This window comes from Clarias gariepinus, chromosome 3 (genome assembly GCF_024256425.1).
Source record: "Clarias gariepinus isolate MV-2021 ecotype Netherlands chromosome 3, CGAR_prim_01v2, whole genome shotgun sequence".
Lineage (NCBI taxonomy): Eukaryota > Metazoa > Chordata > Actinopteri > Siluriformes > Clariidae > Clarias > Clarias gariepinus.
Window position 1 is genome coordinate 19,111,222 of NC_071102.1, and position 15,592 is coordinate 19,126,813.

General features: G+C 41.0%; 1 protein-coding gene across 1 annotated transcript in view; it reads left to right on the plus strand.

Moving 5' to 3' along the window:
• Positions 1-862: 862 nt before the first annotated feature.
• Positions 863-15,592, plus strand: part of tmem170b (transmembrane protein 170B) — a 47,841-nt gene continuing 33,111 nt past the window's right edge. The window contains exon 1 of the mRNA XM_053491351.1: positions 863-1,015. Within this exon, the coding sequence (XP_053347326.1) occupies positions 863-1,015 (153 nt within the window). The remainder of the gene's footprint in view (positions 1,016-15,592) is intronic.

Consider the following 15,592-nt stretch of genomic DNA (forward strand, 5'->3'; position numbering starts at 1 on the left):
TCTGCTTCCTGATTGCAGATTAGTGTGTGTGTGTTTGCACATGTGTGTGTGTGTGTGTGTGTGTGTGTGTGTGTGTGTGTGTTTGGACTCAACACACTCTGGGCTTCTGTAAAAGACTCTTTCTAATCCACCAGCAGACAGATTTAAATCTCTCTCTCTCTCTCTCTCTCTCTCTCAGTCTCTCAGCCAGACGTCTGAGAGCCAGCACTAAAGAGTAAGCAGCTCTGCATATCTACAGGACCTTCTCTGCGTGTGATTGCACAAGTGTGTTACTAAATCACTGCCTTCTCAGGTGTGTGTTAAAACGTGGCCCTTAAACACCCGTCTCATGTGTTTGCTTCTTATTGAGGTTCCTGAATTCTTATATAAATTGGCAAACTTAACAAAATTTTCCATGTATTCACAAGGCGTATATTTTTTCCAAGGTGTATATTCATCTGCTCGACCTAACATATTGCCACATCTGGTTCACAGTGGGCATGTCTGGTGGTCTCCATATAATCACACGGCAATTAATGTGTAATTAAACTAATAATCTAATCACCAATTTAAAATGTGATCTTATATAACAGGGAAAAATGTAGAATGGTCGATATGTGACGTTTCCTCTAAGTAGATGTTTTTTTCATCATTTATGGAAAAAGTCTCCAGTGCCAGTGCTTTGCAGCAGTCTGTGCCTTATGATGTGGACAACTCGTTAGGACAGTTCCTCAGGGGAGTTTGTTGCAGGTCGGTTATCAAAATCATAAAATATTTAAAAAAAATTTTTTATTGTTTTTGCAGAGTTACGTGTGACTACATCTAGTGTGTGTATGTGTGTACATGCAAAACAAAACGAAAACCGATGGTGATGGTGGTGATAATGGTAATGGAAGAGGGTGATAATAAGGATGATGATGATGATGAGCTAACTGTGGCGCTGCCTGTGAGAGCAACAGAGAAGCCTAACATCCGTGTGTACTGTACGACTAGCGGTGCTAACGGAGGAGACGGATGGCTCCGCGAGTGTGTCGCAGTGCAGATGCACATATGTCTCGGTTATTAAGACGAAGACGTTATTAAACAGGACAAGCTCCCAGATTAACAGTAAAATAATTCTGTACGTTCGCTTAGTTAGCTAACGTTAGTGCGGCGACACACTGCACCGCGAGCCCAGACTCTAGCTATGAGAATACTTCACTAAGGTTTCTCATTCAGATGGAGATGTTACAGATTCAGTTCAGTGTTAATGAGCTAAAATGAACTACCTGACCACTTACTGCTCTGAAGGAAGTGATGTTTCAGACTAGTTACTATCAGCTAGCTGCTTCTGGAGCTCTCTAAAAGCGCTCCTTTAGAACAAAGAATACTGGAAAAAGATTAGCAGCTCAAAAACTCAAAGCAGGCCCAGGGGCACACCACCAACAAAGTCACTGAGGTGTGTGTCCTGTTCTGCTGTTAAACACACTAAACACTCTCCCGGTGCTCTGGAATCTGCAAGCAGGCTGGTGTGTACGACAGGGCAGGTGTGTGTGTACTAGATAGGGTCCATGTGACTGATATCACTGATGTGTTTACAGACATATAACAGAGCACATGGGGCGAAATAAAACATAAAAGGTGAAGATCTGGACCAGGAGAGGACCCAGACTCAGCAGGGGTTTTTATCCGACACCAGATACAGTTTATTATAAATCATTACTGTGGTGGGTGAGGGATCTGCGGAGTCGGTACTGATGTCTAATGAATAAGACACGAGCGAGTCAAACATTCTGCTGTCCAAGTGAGAAGATCCACAGCGGTCCTCAGGATGGCTGTGTGGTTTATCCTCAGCAGGAGTGAGTAATCTTCTGGTGAATGAGGCTTTGAGCAGAACCGGAGCATCAGGATAGATGAGGGAGATCTGCAGCGTAGGCAGTTCATCAGTGTGTGTACAATGAATCGTCCTTCTGCTCTGATGCTGTAAGTCTGTTTAACACTCACTAGGGCAAAAAAGATGGGCTTTGATTTGTTGCATTATTTTCTGCCCATATCTTATATGAGCTTTCCTGAAGAACACTATTATTTCCACATTAAACACCCATCCTAAAGAACAGTCAGAAACGTTAACACCAGCTGTCACACAATGTACAACAGGATCCTGGGTAGGTTTGCGTTAGATGAATGTTCGTTTATTCAGTGAAATCAGAAGAAGAAATCACAGAGCTAAGATGGCTTGTCCACTGATGATTATTATGTCCTAATGCTCCCCTTTTAAGAAATCACACTGGTTAAACTGGTATTATTCAGTTGTGTTAGTGGTATTTATTAGTATGTGTAAAAATAAATACTCTGCAATGGTTGACATTAACTGTGAGATGAAACGTTCAGTTCTACAGTGATCTGTAATTTATTTTCCTTTCCTCTGCTCTACAGATGTAAAAACCATTATGAGTGTTAAACATGCGCCTGCACGGGCCCGGGTTTTACACTGGAATGCATCTGTGCACGAGAGAAAAGCGTTCATGTTGCACAGGGCCCGGTGCCAGGAGCCACACGGATCTGTGGCATTTATACGGGTAGAGTGAAAGACTGAAGGGAGCAGGAGCACATCACGGCAACGCCACACGCTTCACTGTTCAACGTGGAGGTGCAGCTCTAAACAGGGCTGAGAGACGGAGTGTCCGGTCAGCGTGGCATCAGTGCCAGGGCCAGTAGTGTGCATCTGCAGGAGATACAAACAGGAAATGCAATTATAGATTAATCCATAAACAGGATCTAAGACACAGGAAAAAACTGGACACGAACGAGGAACCACAGGAGAATAACAAAACAAAACAACAGCTCTGCTACGACGTCCGTGATTCCTCTCCAGACCCCGCCCAGGCTCCGCCCACTAAACATTATTTTTAGCTGTTTCTGTGTTCCATTAAAATGCCACTGTAGAGTCAGTGTGTAAAGGAAATGTTTCTCCAGGTTCTCTGTTTCTGTGCTTCAGCTTTGGACAGAAGAGAAACAGAGAGAGAGAGAGAGAGAGAGAGAGAGAGAGAGAGACAGGGAGAGACAAAGAGAGAGAGAGAGAGACATAGTGAGACAAAGAGAGAGAGAGAGACAGAGAGAGAAAGACAAAGAGAGTGAGAGAGAGAGAGAGACAGAGAGAGACAAAGAAAGTGAGGAAGAGAGAAAGACAAAGAGAGAGAGAGAGACAAAGAGAGAGGGACAAAGAAAAAGAGAAACAAAGAGAGAGAGAGAGAAAGACAGAGAAAGAAAGACAAAGAGAGAGAGAGAGAAAGACGAAGAGAGAAAGAGACAAAGAGACTGAGGGAGAGAGAGAAAGACAAAGAGAGAGAACGAAGAGAGAGAGAGACAAAAGAGAGAGAGAGAGAGAGAGAGATTTTATAATTCCTGCTCTCGTAGATCGTGTGACTGAAATCGATGCTCCTGCTCTTCACACACTGTACCTGGAGCTGAGGCGTGTGGAGAGTAATAACATGACTGTGTACAGATTAAACTAATACCTTTATATCATAGTTTCAACAAGGTAAGTTTAAAGGTACAGTAGTTAAAGGTAGCAGTGACTTTTTGGCAGCGTCACAGAAGACACGTTTGTTAGAACAGGTATCGTGTTTACAGTTCGTCTATTAATAAATAAAACTAAACACCTGATGCGTTTCTGAAATTTATTTAATTTGTTTAATAGTCTGTACATCGATAAAAACTCACTCATTCCATATTTTTACTTTTCACACATTGGAGGAGCAGAAACCAGTCTCAGAAACATTCCTGTCTGTCTGTCTGTATGTCTGTCTGTCTGTCCAGCCAGATTTTGTCGCAGCATCACACAAAACTGTCTGGACAGAATTTACTGAATCTCCTGCAGTCCTCAGATCTCTGCCTGAAGTTTAATCTGCACCATCAGTGAAATCTAAATGTTAAGTAAAAGTGATGTTATGAACAGTTATGTGTGGGATTTAATAATCTACTTTAAAATAATCTACTAATGCGCTACTGTCTCAATGTAAACAAACACCTGCACCAATAGATATTAATTAGAAAAGATAAAGTAAATATTTTTACTGGGATTAGTTCATATTTTCACTTTGGCTGAAATAACAGCGCTGAAGTGGTATAAGTGAATTTTAACACGCTGGAGTCGTTTTAAGACAAAACTTCATCTTTATCCGATCTACTTTTTCCATTTCTCATCTGTGATTCACTCTCTGATTACCGAACAGGGAGTGTATTTGTCTGACCACAAAAGAAGGACAACTTAGTGTAAACAAGGCGTAAGATACTGAACCTTACAGAATGTGATTTCTGTGTAGTAATAAGTTAGACAGAGAGTTCTGCTGTACAGAAAGACAGACAGACATGTACATGGGCTTCAACCTCAAATAATAATAATAATAATAATAATAATAATATTATCGCTGATTACATTAAAGATTAGCAGATTATTATTATTAGATTAAACATTTTAACTGTTTCTACAAACTCTTTAACTGACAGTGACACATATTAACACTAGTGTGATATATTCTCAAGACAACCCATATTTATATGTTTGGTATGTTTAGTTGTTTTGAACATGGTGTTAGAACCCTAATTTTATTCTCATTAAGATGTTTATTCACGGCATGAGAACATCACATTGCAGTGCCACGACTTCTCAGAGTTCCTTCTCTTCGTGCTCCAGCACTGAATAAACACAGTAAACTTTAAAGAAGATAAAATCCATCAACTCTTCACAAATTTAAATTCAAATTTTATTTGTCACGTACACAGTCATACACAGTACGATATGCGGTGAAATGCTTAGACAACTGCCTGTGACCTTAAAAATGTAAAAACAATTAACAAGAAATAAATAATATAACAAAATATTTAAAATATTTAATTTTTTTAAATAAAAAATATTTAAAAAAACTTATCTATACAATGAGAAAAAATATAAAGAGGAATTTAAATGGAAATAAATGGAAATGTCCAGGAAGTGTGCAAATGTGCATGTGTGTGTAGGTGTCCATGGTCCATAAATGTCCATAATCTGCAATGTGCAAAAGTGCAAATGTGCATGAAAACTCCATATCAGGGCCCGATTTACTAAAATAAATGTATATTTGTCAGTGTGTTGTGCTGAACTTTTGGTTAGTTTGTTAATTTGTTGTGAGGTTTACAAAAAATAACTGCAAACACGTGAGATTAGTTCAGTAAATTTAAGTGTCCATGTTTATGTCCTCTTCCCTGACAAGTGTCTAACCATGTCTGATTATGGAATTAGGTTAAATAATGAATAGTCCCTTTAGAAAATAAATAAAACACTGGATGGAAGCACATGATGCTGTAGACTAATAAATCATACACTATTATTTGTTGTTACTTTTCGCTCTGCTGTGGATGCGTAGTGGCTTCAGGGCTAATGATTTTTCTTTTACACACATTGTGCTACATGCTCTCAAGCTGTAGTGTGTGTGGAAAGACCACATCACACACATCCAAACAACATCCTCGGCCTGGATCGATAGGGGAACACACACACACACACGCACACACACACACACCGCACCAAAATAGCCAAACAGCATCGCAAATCAATTCTGTCTGGACCTCGTCTGCAACAACAACAAAAATCAGACAGACTACCTGCAGGGGGGGAACAGATCATCTCAGAGCACAAACATGAGTCCTGTCTTCACTGCGTGTAGCAGCGAGCAATGATAATATACTGTGATGGGCGCCTCGAGGACGCAGTGCCGGCTGAGTGCAGGAGAAAGACGACGCAGCAGAGATGGAGATGATCCAGAGAAGTCTTACAGCTAGTCTGGTGATTCTGCTCTTCATGCTGGCTGATGGAGTTGAAGTTATACCATCTTCATGGTCCAGGACCATGAAGATGGTATAATTGGATAATTAGTTGAGAGCAGAAAAACTACCCTCGATGTGCAGAACAGGGGTACTATAGGACTGGAAAATTATATTTTAAAGAACAAAACTTTATTTACTTTTACTGATCCCACAGAAAACATGAGAGAAAGATTCTCATTATAAACTTTACGGCTAAGGAAGGATCTTTCTTCTGGAAAAATTCCTACATTATTTTTTGTGGCAGAAGTATGGCTGTGTAGTTAACCACAGATACAGTAGTTCCTATAAGCAAATCCACGCCAAAAGTCTGACCCCCACCGACCCCTGAATCTATAGAAAAAAACCCTGCTATTAGACGAGATTACTTATGGACGGATTTGGTTTTGAGTTATTGAGGTTTGGATTAAAACCGTTTACTTCTCTGTCCATAATAACTTAAGAGCTGAGCTATGATTTTTACATTTCCCCTCATTTTCCCTGCAGTAATGCACCAGAGCGGGGCAGGAGCGCATCTAAAGTGTGTCTTAGATATAGCTGAGATGTTTGTTGGAGTGTGAGCATGCAGGAGGAAGAATCTTTGTCCCTTTAGAGTCCATATAATGTTGGAAAAACATCTGGGCCACGCTGCCGAGCTCCTCTTCTGAAGCCACGGAGAAACAAGACAAGCTGCCGTGCGTAAGAAATCCGGGTCAAAGCCAGAGACCCCCAATCCCACATCCCACATTTCCTGGATGTCGTCCCTGATTTCTGGATTTATGAACGCTTTCGTGCTGCAGTATGGCTAATCAATTCAGCTCAGTAGGACGCTTTGTCTGCAAAACCCCAGTGTGGAAAGATGATCATATTTAACTCGATCCGTACAAGTAATCCCGCTAGCACTTAAACTTTTAAACCACACGTACCGCATCTTTTTACTTATGACCTGCATAAACTTCACAAAATCATATTGAATAAGGAGAATTTATTGTCTTGTTATATAAAACCAGGTAAATCGTTAATTTACACATATTTATGGCCTCTAAGGGTATTGTTTACTTAAAAAAAACATCTTAGAGCTGCCCTATTTTGCCAAAGATTAAACTAATACATTTCCCCTCATGCATTAAATCTCTAGCTGACTCAGGGGTAGGTTTCTCGCCAGCCACGCAGAACGCCCTTGTCTGATTCCGAACACCCAAACCCTAGCCCCCGGATGCAGCGTCAGTCCCAGGCCTGGGTAAGGAAGGGCATCTGGCATAAAACCTGTGTGTGGATCAGATGGTGTCGACCCCTCGACGGGAACAGTGGAAAGAGTAACAACATAAAGTCCTGAGCTGTAGCGTAGAGATGGACCACACCCCCAGGCAGCCGGTAAACACCCACTAAACACTGCCCCTGGATTAAGTGACCCTATGAGGTGCAGCTCTAACCCACGTCCCGTACTCACTCCTGGGTTTATAGTGCATGACTAAATGAATGAGTGTTGAGTATGTGTTCAGTCTCCTTTGTTCCCTTCACACAAACGCAGCAATCTGAGTTAACAAGCTCCTTTCCCACGCATCCCTCTCTCACAAAAAGCAGGTAGAAAGATCACGTGAAGCGTTCAGCCTGGCATGGCCCAGCGTTTGCTTCCCCGGTGATTCCCATAATGGAAGCCTTTATTCTCCTAACTGAATAAAAGTCCAGTGACAGATTGTACGCTGTAACATCACAGCAGCGCAACAGTCATTTCAGAGACACTCACATCAGCACGTATCTGGAGTCCTCTAGCGCTTAGCCTCATTATAAAAGCTGCTGAATCACCTCACACACACCCACACACACACACACACACACACACCAGTGCTGTGTGTTTATGGAAAAATGAACGATAAGCCTATAAAGATGAAAAAGACAAAGACAAACATACAGACAGCTGTTTTCGGGAGCACGAGGTTTGAGGAAGAAATATTGTGAGCGTGAGAGGAGTGTTAGTGAGGTGGCTCAAGATTACACACAAATAATTAGGCTAATCTGAAGCTCTGTGTTTATTATGCAAGAAACAGTATACAAGATGTGATCCAAAGACTTGTGTGTGAATAGAGTGAGGTTAAGTCTTGACAGTGTCCCGTCAATGTGTTCAGCTTTTTAATCTGGTTAGATGTTTGAAACACCTCATTCTCAGATAAAGCTGTTCTGAAAAAGTCTTATTATTAAATAGAGAATGAGAAGAGTTTGTGACGACGTAAGCAAGAAACCTTGAGAGGAACCAGATCTGAGCAGAACTCATCCTCCTCTGAGTGACAGCACATCGTGAGAGCATTAGATCTCTTCTGTATCTGTGAGCTCTGAGGTCAAAAGTGCAGACATGAAATCTGCTTTGTTAAGGTCACACACACACACACGCACACACGAACACACACACACACGCACACACACACACACACACACACACACACACACACACACACACACACACAATGTAGAAGGTAGTCTGACTTAAAGATTCACATGATTCCTATACCTAACGGATTATTAAACACACATTAATCAGATTTCCTGGAGAGCAGCCTCGCTTCACTCGGACTGAGACGTAGACGTGAACCTGGTCTCTTCACATCTCACTATCAATAGGATTTTAAATATGGCTGAGTACTTCAAATCGATCCCAAATTAGAACGAACCCTTTGAATTTCGGTTCTGCTTATTAGTTCCTTAATGCCATATCTGCACGGACGTGCGCGGCTGTCAGCAGGACCTGTTACAGATGACTACAGCATGCACCACTGACACGCCGGTCACCTGTTTAGACACACGCTAGCATGTGTAACCCAGGCGACAACAGTGTGAAAGATAGATCACAGTGAAAGGTTTCACTTCAGCAAAGAAAATGACAACATTTAATGGATGTAAATGGACGGTTGCTCTGGCTGAACGTCTGTCTGGGGCGATAAGGTCTTTCCCCCTGTGCAACGTCCTGCTGAAACTGTTGCTCTAAAAATAAACATACATGACATTCTACAGACAGACTATGGCTTTATAGGAAGTTTAAATAACTGTCATTTAACTCTCAGGACACCAGGTACGTCTACACCTGTCCAAGATAATAAACCAGGGGGATATATTTACAAAATAGTTTGCACCCTTTGGAAACAGATGGATTTCTGCATAATTTAATTATAAAATATGGTGACATCTAAAACAGTTATTCACAACGAACTCTTAATAATGACTCCTCCGCCCTCCTCCACGTAAGCCCTAAAATGCATTCGATCAGGACATGTGTCACAGCTCCATGTACACCTGACCATCACACTCACATGTGGATCAGTAAACCTCAGGTCTTACACACATGGCACACAGTCTCCAGTGCTGAATCATTAGCTTTGTGGCATCTGGTATACCTCACCTTCTGACCTCCTCTGTGCTGGTTATGGCCTTAAAGGTCAGGAATCTGCCCCATTCACATCCAGTGAGATCACTTCCTGACGCACATCCACCTGATTCCCATCAGTAACTTTCTATTTTTATTTAGTTTACTCACTTACACTACAAACTCACCTGAATAGATTACTCTGTCTAACCGTACTACCTTGCACTACTCATGCAGACACTGTAAGTAATGTAATGTAATCAGTTATTATGCCCTATTCATAATTACTGATTACAACTGATAATACTAATTAATATTACACATATTGTATATTGTATATAATAACCTCCCTCATTTCAATTTCAATAAAGTTGCACACATGTACACAATATAACCTTTTCTATCGCAGTATTATAATCCTTCATGGCAATCATCTATAATCATTGCACCCATTGTAGATACTGTAACCCTTCTCGGTGTATTATTTACATATGCATATTATGTTATCATGCTATATATCTTCCTTCATTGCACTCGTTGGCAGGATTCCACATGACAAGCAATTTTTTAAAATAAATTTAAACTTGAAAAACGAACAAGTCTTGGTTTACGAGTACCGAGTATCATGAATCATGCATACGCTTGTTTTGATGCACTTCTAGTTAGATGCTTACTGCATTTCTTAGAGTAAAGTTTGTCTACTGTCTGCCACCCCAGTCCTCATGTTTACCTCTAATTAAAGTGTCTACTGGCTTAACAGTAGTGTAATATCTTACACGCTTAATTATTTTGCACATTAATTGCATTCATTTATGAATCAAATGAGTGAGAGGTGTAGAATAAGAAACAACTGAAGCTGTGGACATTTATAGCCTGCTGTTAGTTAAGTCGATTCGTTATACACTGTATGTACACTATATGTACACTGTATGAATACTGTATGTACACTGTATGAATACTGTATGTACACTCGATATACACTCGATATACACTGTATGTATACTGTTTGTACACTGTATGTACACTCCATATACACCGTATGTACACTGTTTGTACACTGTATATAAACCCAGAACAGTTTTCTGTGGAGATACTAGTCGTTCTTTGCAGCTTCTAACACTAACCTGTCTTTTGTTTGCTTAGAGGAGACTCACAGAATATCATTATGGTGTTAAATTTACACTTTAGTGTAGAATGCTGTCACACACACACACACACACACACACACACACACACACACACACACACACACACACACACACACAGCATTGACATCACTTCCTTTATTCTGTAATCCTCCACTATGTGGTTATAAATGGTAAATGTTGCTAAGCTTCCTGAATCTGTGGCAGTGAAGCTCAGGGGTCACGGCTCTGGGTTCCAGATCAGAAGGTCAGGGGTTTGAGTTGCCACTGGCGGTGGGCTTTAACCTGCGTCATATCAATTCTAACAAGAACTCACACACACACGGACACACTCACATACACAGAGAAAATTCACACACACGGACAAACTCACACATACAGACAAACTCACACACACAGACAAACTCACACACACGGACACACTCACACACACGGACACACTCACACACACGGACACACTCACACACACGGACACACTCACACACACGCATACACACAGACACACGCATACACACAGACACACTGACAGACACGGACAAACTCACACACACGGACACACTGACACACACAGACAAACTCACACACACGGACACACTCACACACACGGACACACTTACACACACGGACACACTCACACACACGCATACACACAGACACACGCATACACACAGACACACTGACAGACACGGACAAACTCACACACACGGACACACTGACACACACAGACAAACTCACACACACGGACACACTCACACACACGGACAAACTCACACACACGGACACACTCACACACACGGACAAACTCACACACACGGACACACTGACACACACAGACAAACTCACACACACGGACACACTCACACACACGGACACACTTACACACACGGACACACTCACACACTCACACACGCATACACACAGACACACTCAAACACACGGACACATTCACACACACGGACACACTTACACACACGCATACACACAGACACACGCATACACACAGACACACTGACAGACACGGACAAACTCACACACACGAACACACGCATACACACAGATACACTCACACACACGGACACACTCACACACACGGACACACTTACACACACGCATACACACAGACACACTGACAGACACGGACAAACTCACACACACGGACACGCTCACACACACGGACACACGCATACACACAGACACACTCACACACATGGACACACACATACACACAGACACGCTCACGCACACAGACACACTCGCAGTGTAAATAGCCTCAAGTTAAAGCTTAAAGTCTGCGCTTTCATTAATCATATCCATTATTTATCTAAACTGTGATAAATAATAAACTATAATTTTCTTGTTAATAAAGCTGCTGATTTTCCCACAGCATTCTGTTAGAGTTTGTTTAATAAAACATACATTGATTCCAGCAGAAGGCCGAGATGATTCAGTCTGACTAAGCAGCAGACGGTTCGTCTACTCTACGCTCCCTATCAGTTGATGATCAGAGAGACAGACTGATTAAATGTCTCCTCTGTCAGACAGCCTGCTCTCGCTCTGTACCTGCGTCTACAACACCGTGTGTAGGCGTACTTCTGGAATCCTGTTTTCAGGCTTTATAGCCTCGGGACTAGGAATTTAATCTCAGGTTTACAATGGCATTGTGTCATGGGAATTCCCGGTGTGGTCTGACTCATAGGATTATGGGAAAGCCAGGATGACAGGGTGATGAAGGGGAAATGGAGGGTGTGGTCTCCTATCCCAGGGGTGTGTTTCTATTACACTTTGTTTTTAATTCTGTATGAAATTAAAATGTTTAGTCACAAGCTTTCACTTTCACTCTGCTTCACAGGAATCATAACACCAATGGCTTAAACTCCCAGAAGCCCTCAGTTAATCAGCGGGGAGCTGATCTCACTCAATGGTTAAAGGAAAACTAGACATATAGCTGTAGACATCAGTGCTATAAACAAAAAGACAGAGCTACACTTATTTGTCTTTAACCTAAAAGACAGGTGAAGCTCAGTGGTTAAGGTGTTGGTCCGCTGATCAGAAGGTCCCAGGTTAACACTCCAACACCAAAACTAAACAGCATTTTAGTATAAACACCTCATACCCACTGTTGAGCACGGCGGTGCAAGGGTGATGATTTGGGCTTGTTCCTGCAGCCAGAGGACCTGGGCACCTCGAATGTTCTAGAGGGAAATGTGAAGCCGTCTGTCCGACAGCTAAACCTTGGTTGAGATTGGGTCATGTAGTTATGTATTGTTATATACATTATATGTCATATATTCTTGTTCATCTGAGGTTGTATTTGCCTAATATTGAAAGCTGCTACAAGGCGTTTTTTTAATGTGATTAAATCTAATCAAACAAATATTTAAAGACAGAGGTGTCAAGTAACGAAATACAAATACTACGTTACCTTACTTAAGTAAAAATTTTGGGTATCCATGCTATACTGGAGTAATTATTTTTCAGCCGACTTTTTACTTCTACATTTTCACGCAATTATCTGTACTTTCTACTCCTTACATTTTAAAAATAGTCTTGTTACTCCTATTTTATTTCAGCTTGTCATTTAAAAAACAAACAAAAAAAACATCTGGATAAATCGCGCCATCCGGATGGAGCGAATTTGATTGTGGTTGAATGAGAAGTATAAACATACCATTCCGACACCCTATTGGTTGGTACGCGATCCATCGCACCTAGACATGACGTCACGTCACACACTTCAGCAAGGACGTTCGAATAAAATAGCATTTTTCGGTTGATAAGGGTGTGATAAGTAGATGAAGATGTCCGTGATAGAGACTCAAGATTCGAAAAAATTATATATATATATAATTATTATTATTTTTTAATCATTCATTCTGACAGCACTAATGTTTATTGTAGACAACCATACAAGGGTAATTGTTACTAAGCTTGCCCTGGGTACACTAATCTTCTTGTAAGTTTAAGTTTTTGCACCATTAAAATACTTATAGGCAACTAGTTTTTATATCTTCTTTTCCATGTTAATGCTCAGTAGTACACATATATGGTTCTTTAATGTATTTGCATTGTACTAAAATCCATTCTTTTTCAATTGCCATATACAGTATCCCAAATCACTACGCCCGTTAAAAAATACAACAAAACAACAACACATTTTTTATTTTTTTTTATGAGGTATTAGTGCAGTATATAGGCCCGTGGCACAGCCTAAGCTTTTATCCTTAATGCTTTTCCCCCCCCTCATGTTACTTTTACGTAAAAAGCTTGAGTTGAAACTAGGGTTTAAAAAGACTTCTTTAGAAGTTGAAGTATCTATACTTCAAGTAAAAAATGTGAATACTTTTGTCACCACTGTTAAAAGATGGGTTTTCAACCACTTTTTAAAAATGTTCACAGTGCCCACAGAACGTATTTCCAGGAGTCAAGCGTTCCACAGCCCTGGAGCTGCAGCTGTAAAAGCACAGTCTTGTGTGAGGGAGTACCAGCAGGTCGTGATCCGGAGATCTCAATGTCTTCCCTGAAGTGTAGGGTGTATACAAATATGTAAATGCGAGAGCCTGGTCACTCAGAGCTCTAAAACTCAACACCAGAATCTTAGACTAACTTCACTATCTTATGGAAAACCAGTGCAGTGCTCTCAAGATATGTATTTGCTGCAGATGTCCTTTTTTTGTGAAGCATTTTGGACCAACTGCAAACGACCCCTAGACTTTTTGCTTAAATAATGGATAATTAACTCATGGGAAATGTCTCCAGTTTAGCGAGTGATGGCACATTGACTTGGTATTTACATGACAGTCTATGAAGAAATCTTAATTACCCCTAGATTACGCAGAAACGGTTTAACAAATGCAAATCACCTTTGCAATACACAGACCACAGGGGCAGAAATAACTTTCTAACTTTTTCTTACTATTAAGCTGCAAGAAATTGTCTGACATTAAATTTATTATGGAAATTAAACAGATGGGTAGGACTGAAAATTAAGGCATCTCATCTCTTATGAGTAAAGGGAATAACTGAATATCATCTGTGTAGAAAGTGATAAGAGACATCTATAAAGTTACTGTCTAATAGGAAGTAAACACAATATAAAACGAACGGGACCCAGGACTGAACATTGAGGAACACCACAGGATATAATTTCAGATACTGATGAAAAATTATTCACAGCAAAACTTGTCATTGAAGAAAACTATTCTAGGGCAGACCCAAAGATGCAGACCCATTTACTAAGTCCCACAACCAGGATATGATGATCTACTGTATCAAATGCTGCATTAAAATCCAGTAGAACTAGCACATAAATGTATGCAGGACCAAGACATCAGTAAGTTGCTTTCCCACTACCTTTCTAAAATCTTAGCTACCAAAGGAAGGTTGGAAATTGGTCTGTAATTTTGAGTCAAAAATGGATTAAGATTGCAGTTTAACAAAAAGTCGTTGTACAACTGACTGTTTAAAAAAAACAGGAACATGGCCAGATGTCAACAAGGAGTTAATTACCGAGAACACACACTGATCCACAGAATCAAACACATAGGAGGTGAAGTACTACATCAAGAAAACAAGAAGAAATGTTTAATTTGCTGACCACCCTGGGGAGATCAGATAGTTCCCCCAGTGACATTCCAGAAGCATTTGCTGGTGTTTGGTGGTGTACAGTGGTGTTTTGTGGTGTTTGGTGGTGTTTGGTGGTGTTCTTTGGTGTTTGGTGGTGTACAGTTCAGTTCAGTAGCCAGCACAGTGGCTCAGTGGTTAGGAAGTGTCTAGTAGTATTCAGTGGTGTTTGGTGGTATTTGGTGGTGTTTGATGGAGTTTTTCTGGTGTTTGGTGGTGTTCAGTGATGTTCAGGGGTGTTCCGCAGGGTTTGATGGCATTTGGTGGTGTTTAGAAATGCTATTTTAATCACAGTAATAATGCAGAACAGTGAGGGTTACCCCCGAAAGAGTCGCAGATTTAAAGCACTCAGAGCTCAGAAACGTTCCCAGTTCACACACCTGGAGCTCAGAGCTGCGTCTCGGTCGATGTCGTCCTCCTGGTACAGAAACACTGAGGTTTAACCGAAAAGGTCTGCATCGATTTTTAGTTGTTTTTCTTTTCTGCAGCCTTGTTAAGTCTCAGGTATCACAATGAGGAGCCCTAAGAGATACGGCAGACAATAAGAGCACGCCCCGGGTCGCGCGCGCACGTGTGTGTGTGTGTGTGTGTGAGACTGGATGGTGTGTATGAGCGCTGCCCTAAAATAGTTTTATTCAGAGCATAAACAGGGCTGTGTTTAATAATACAGGCC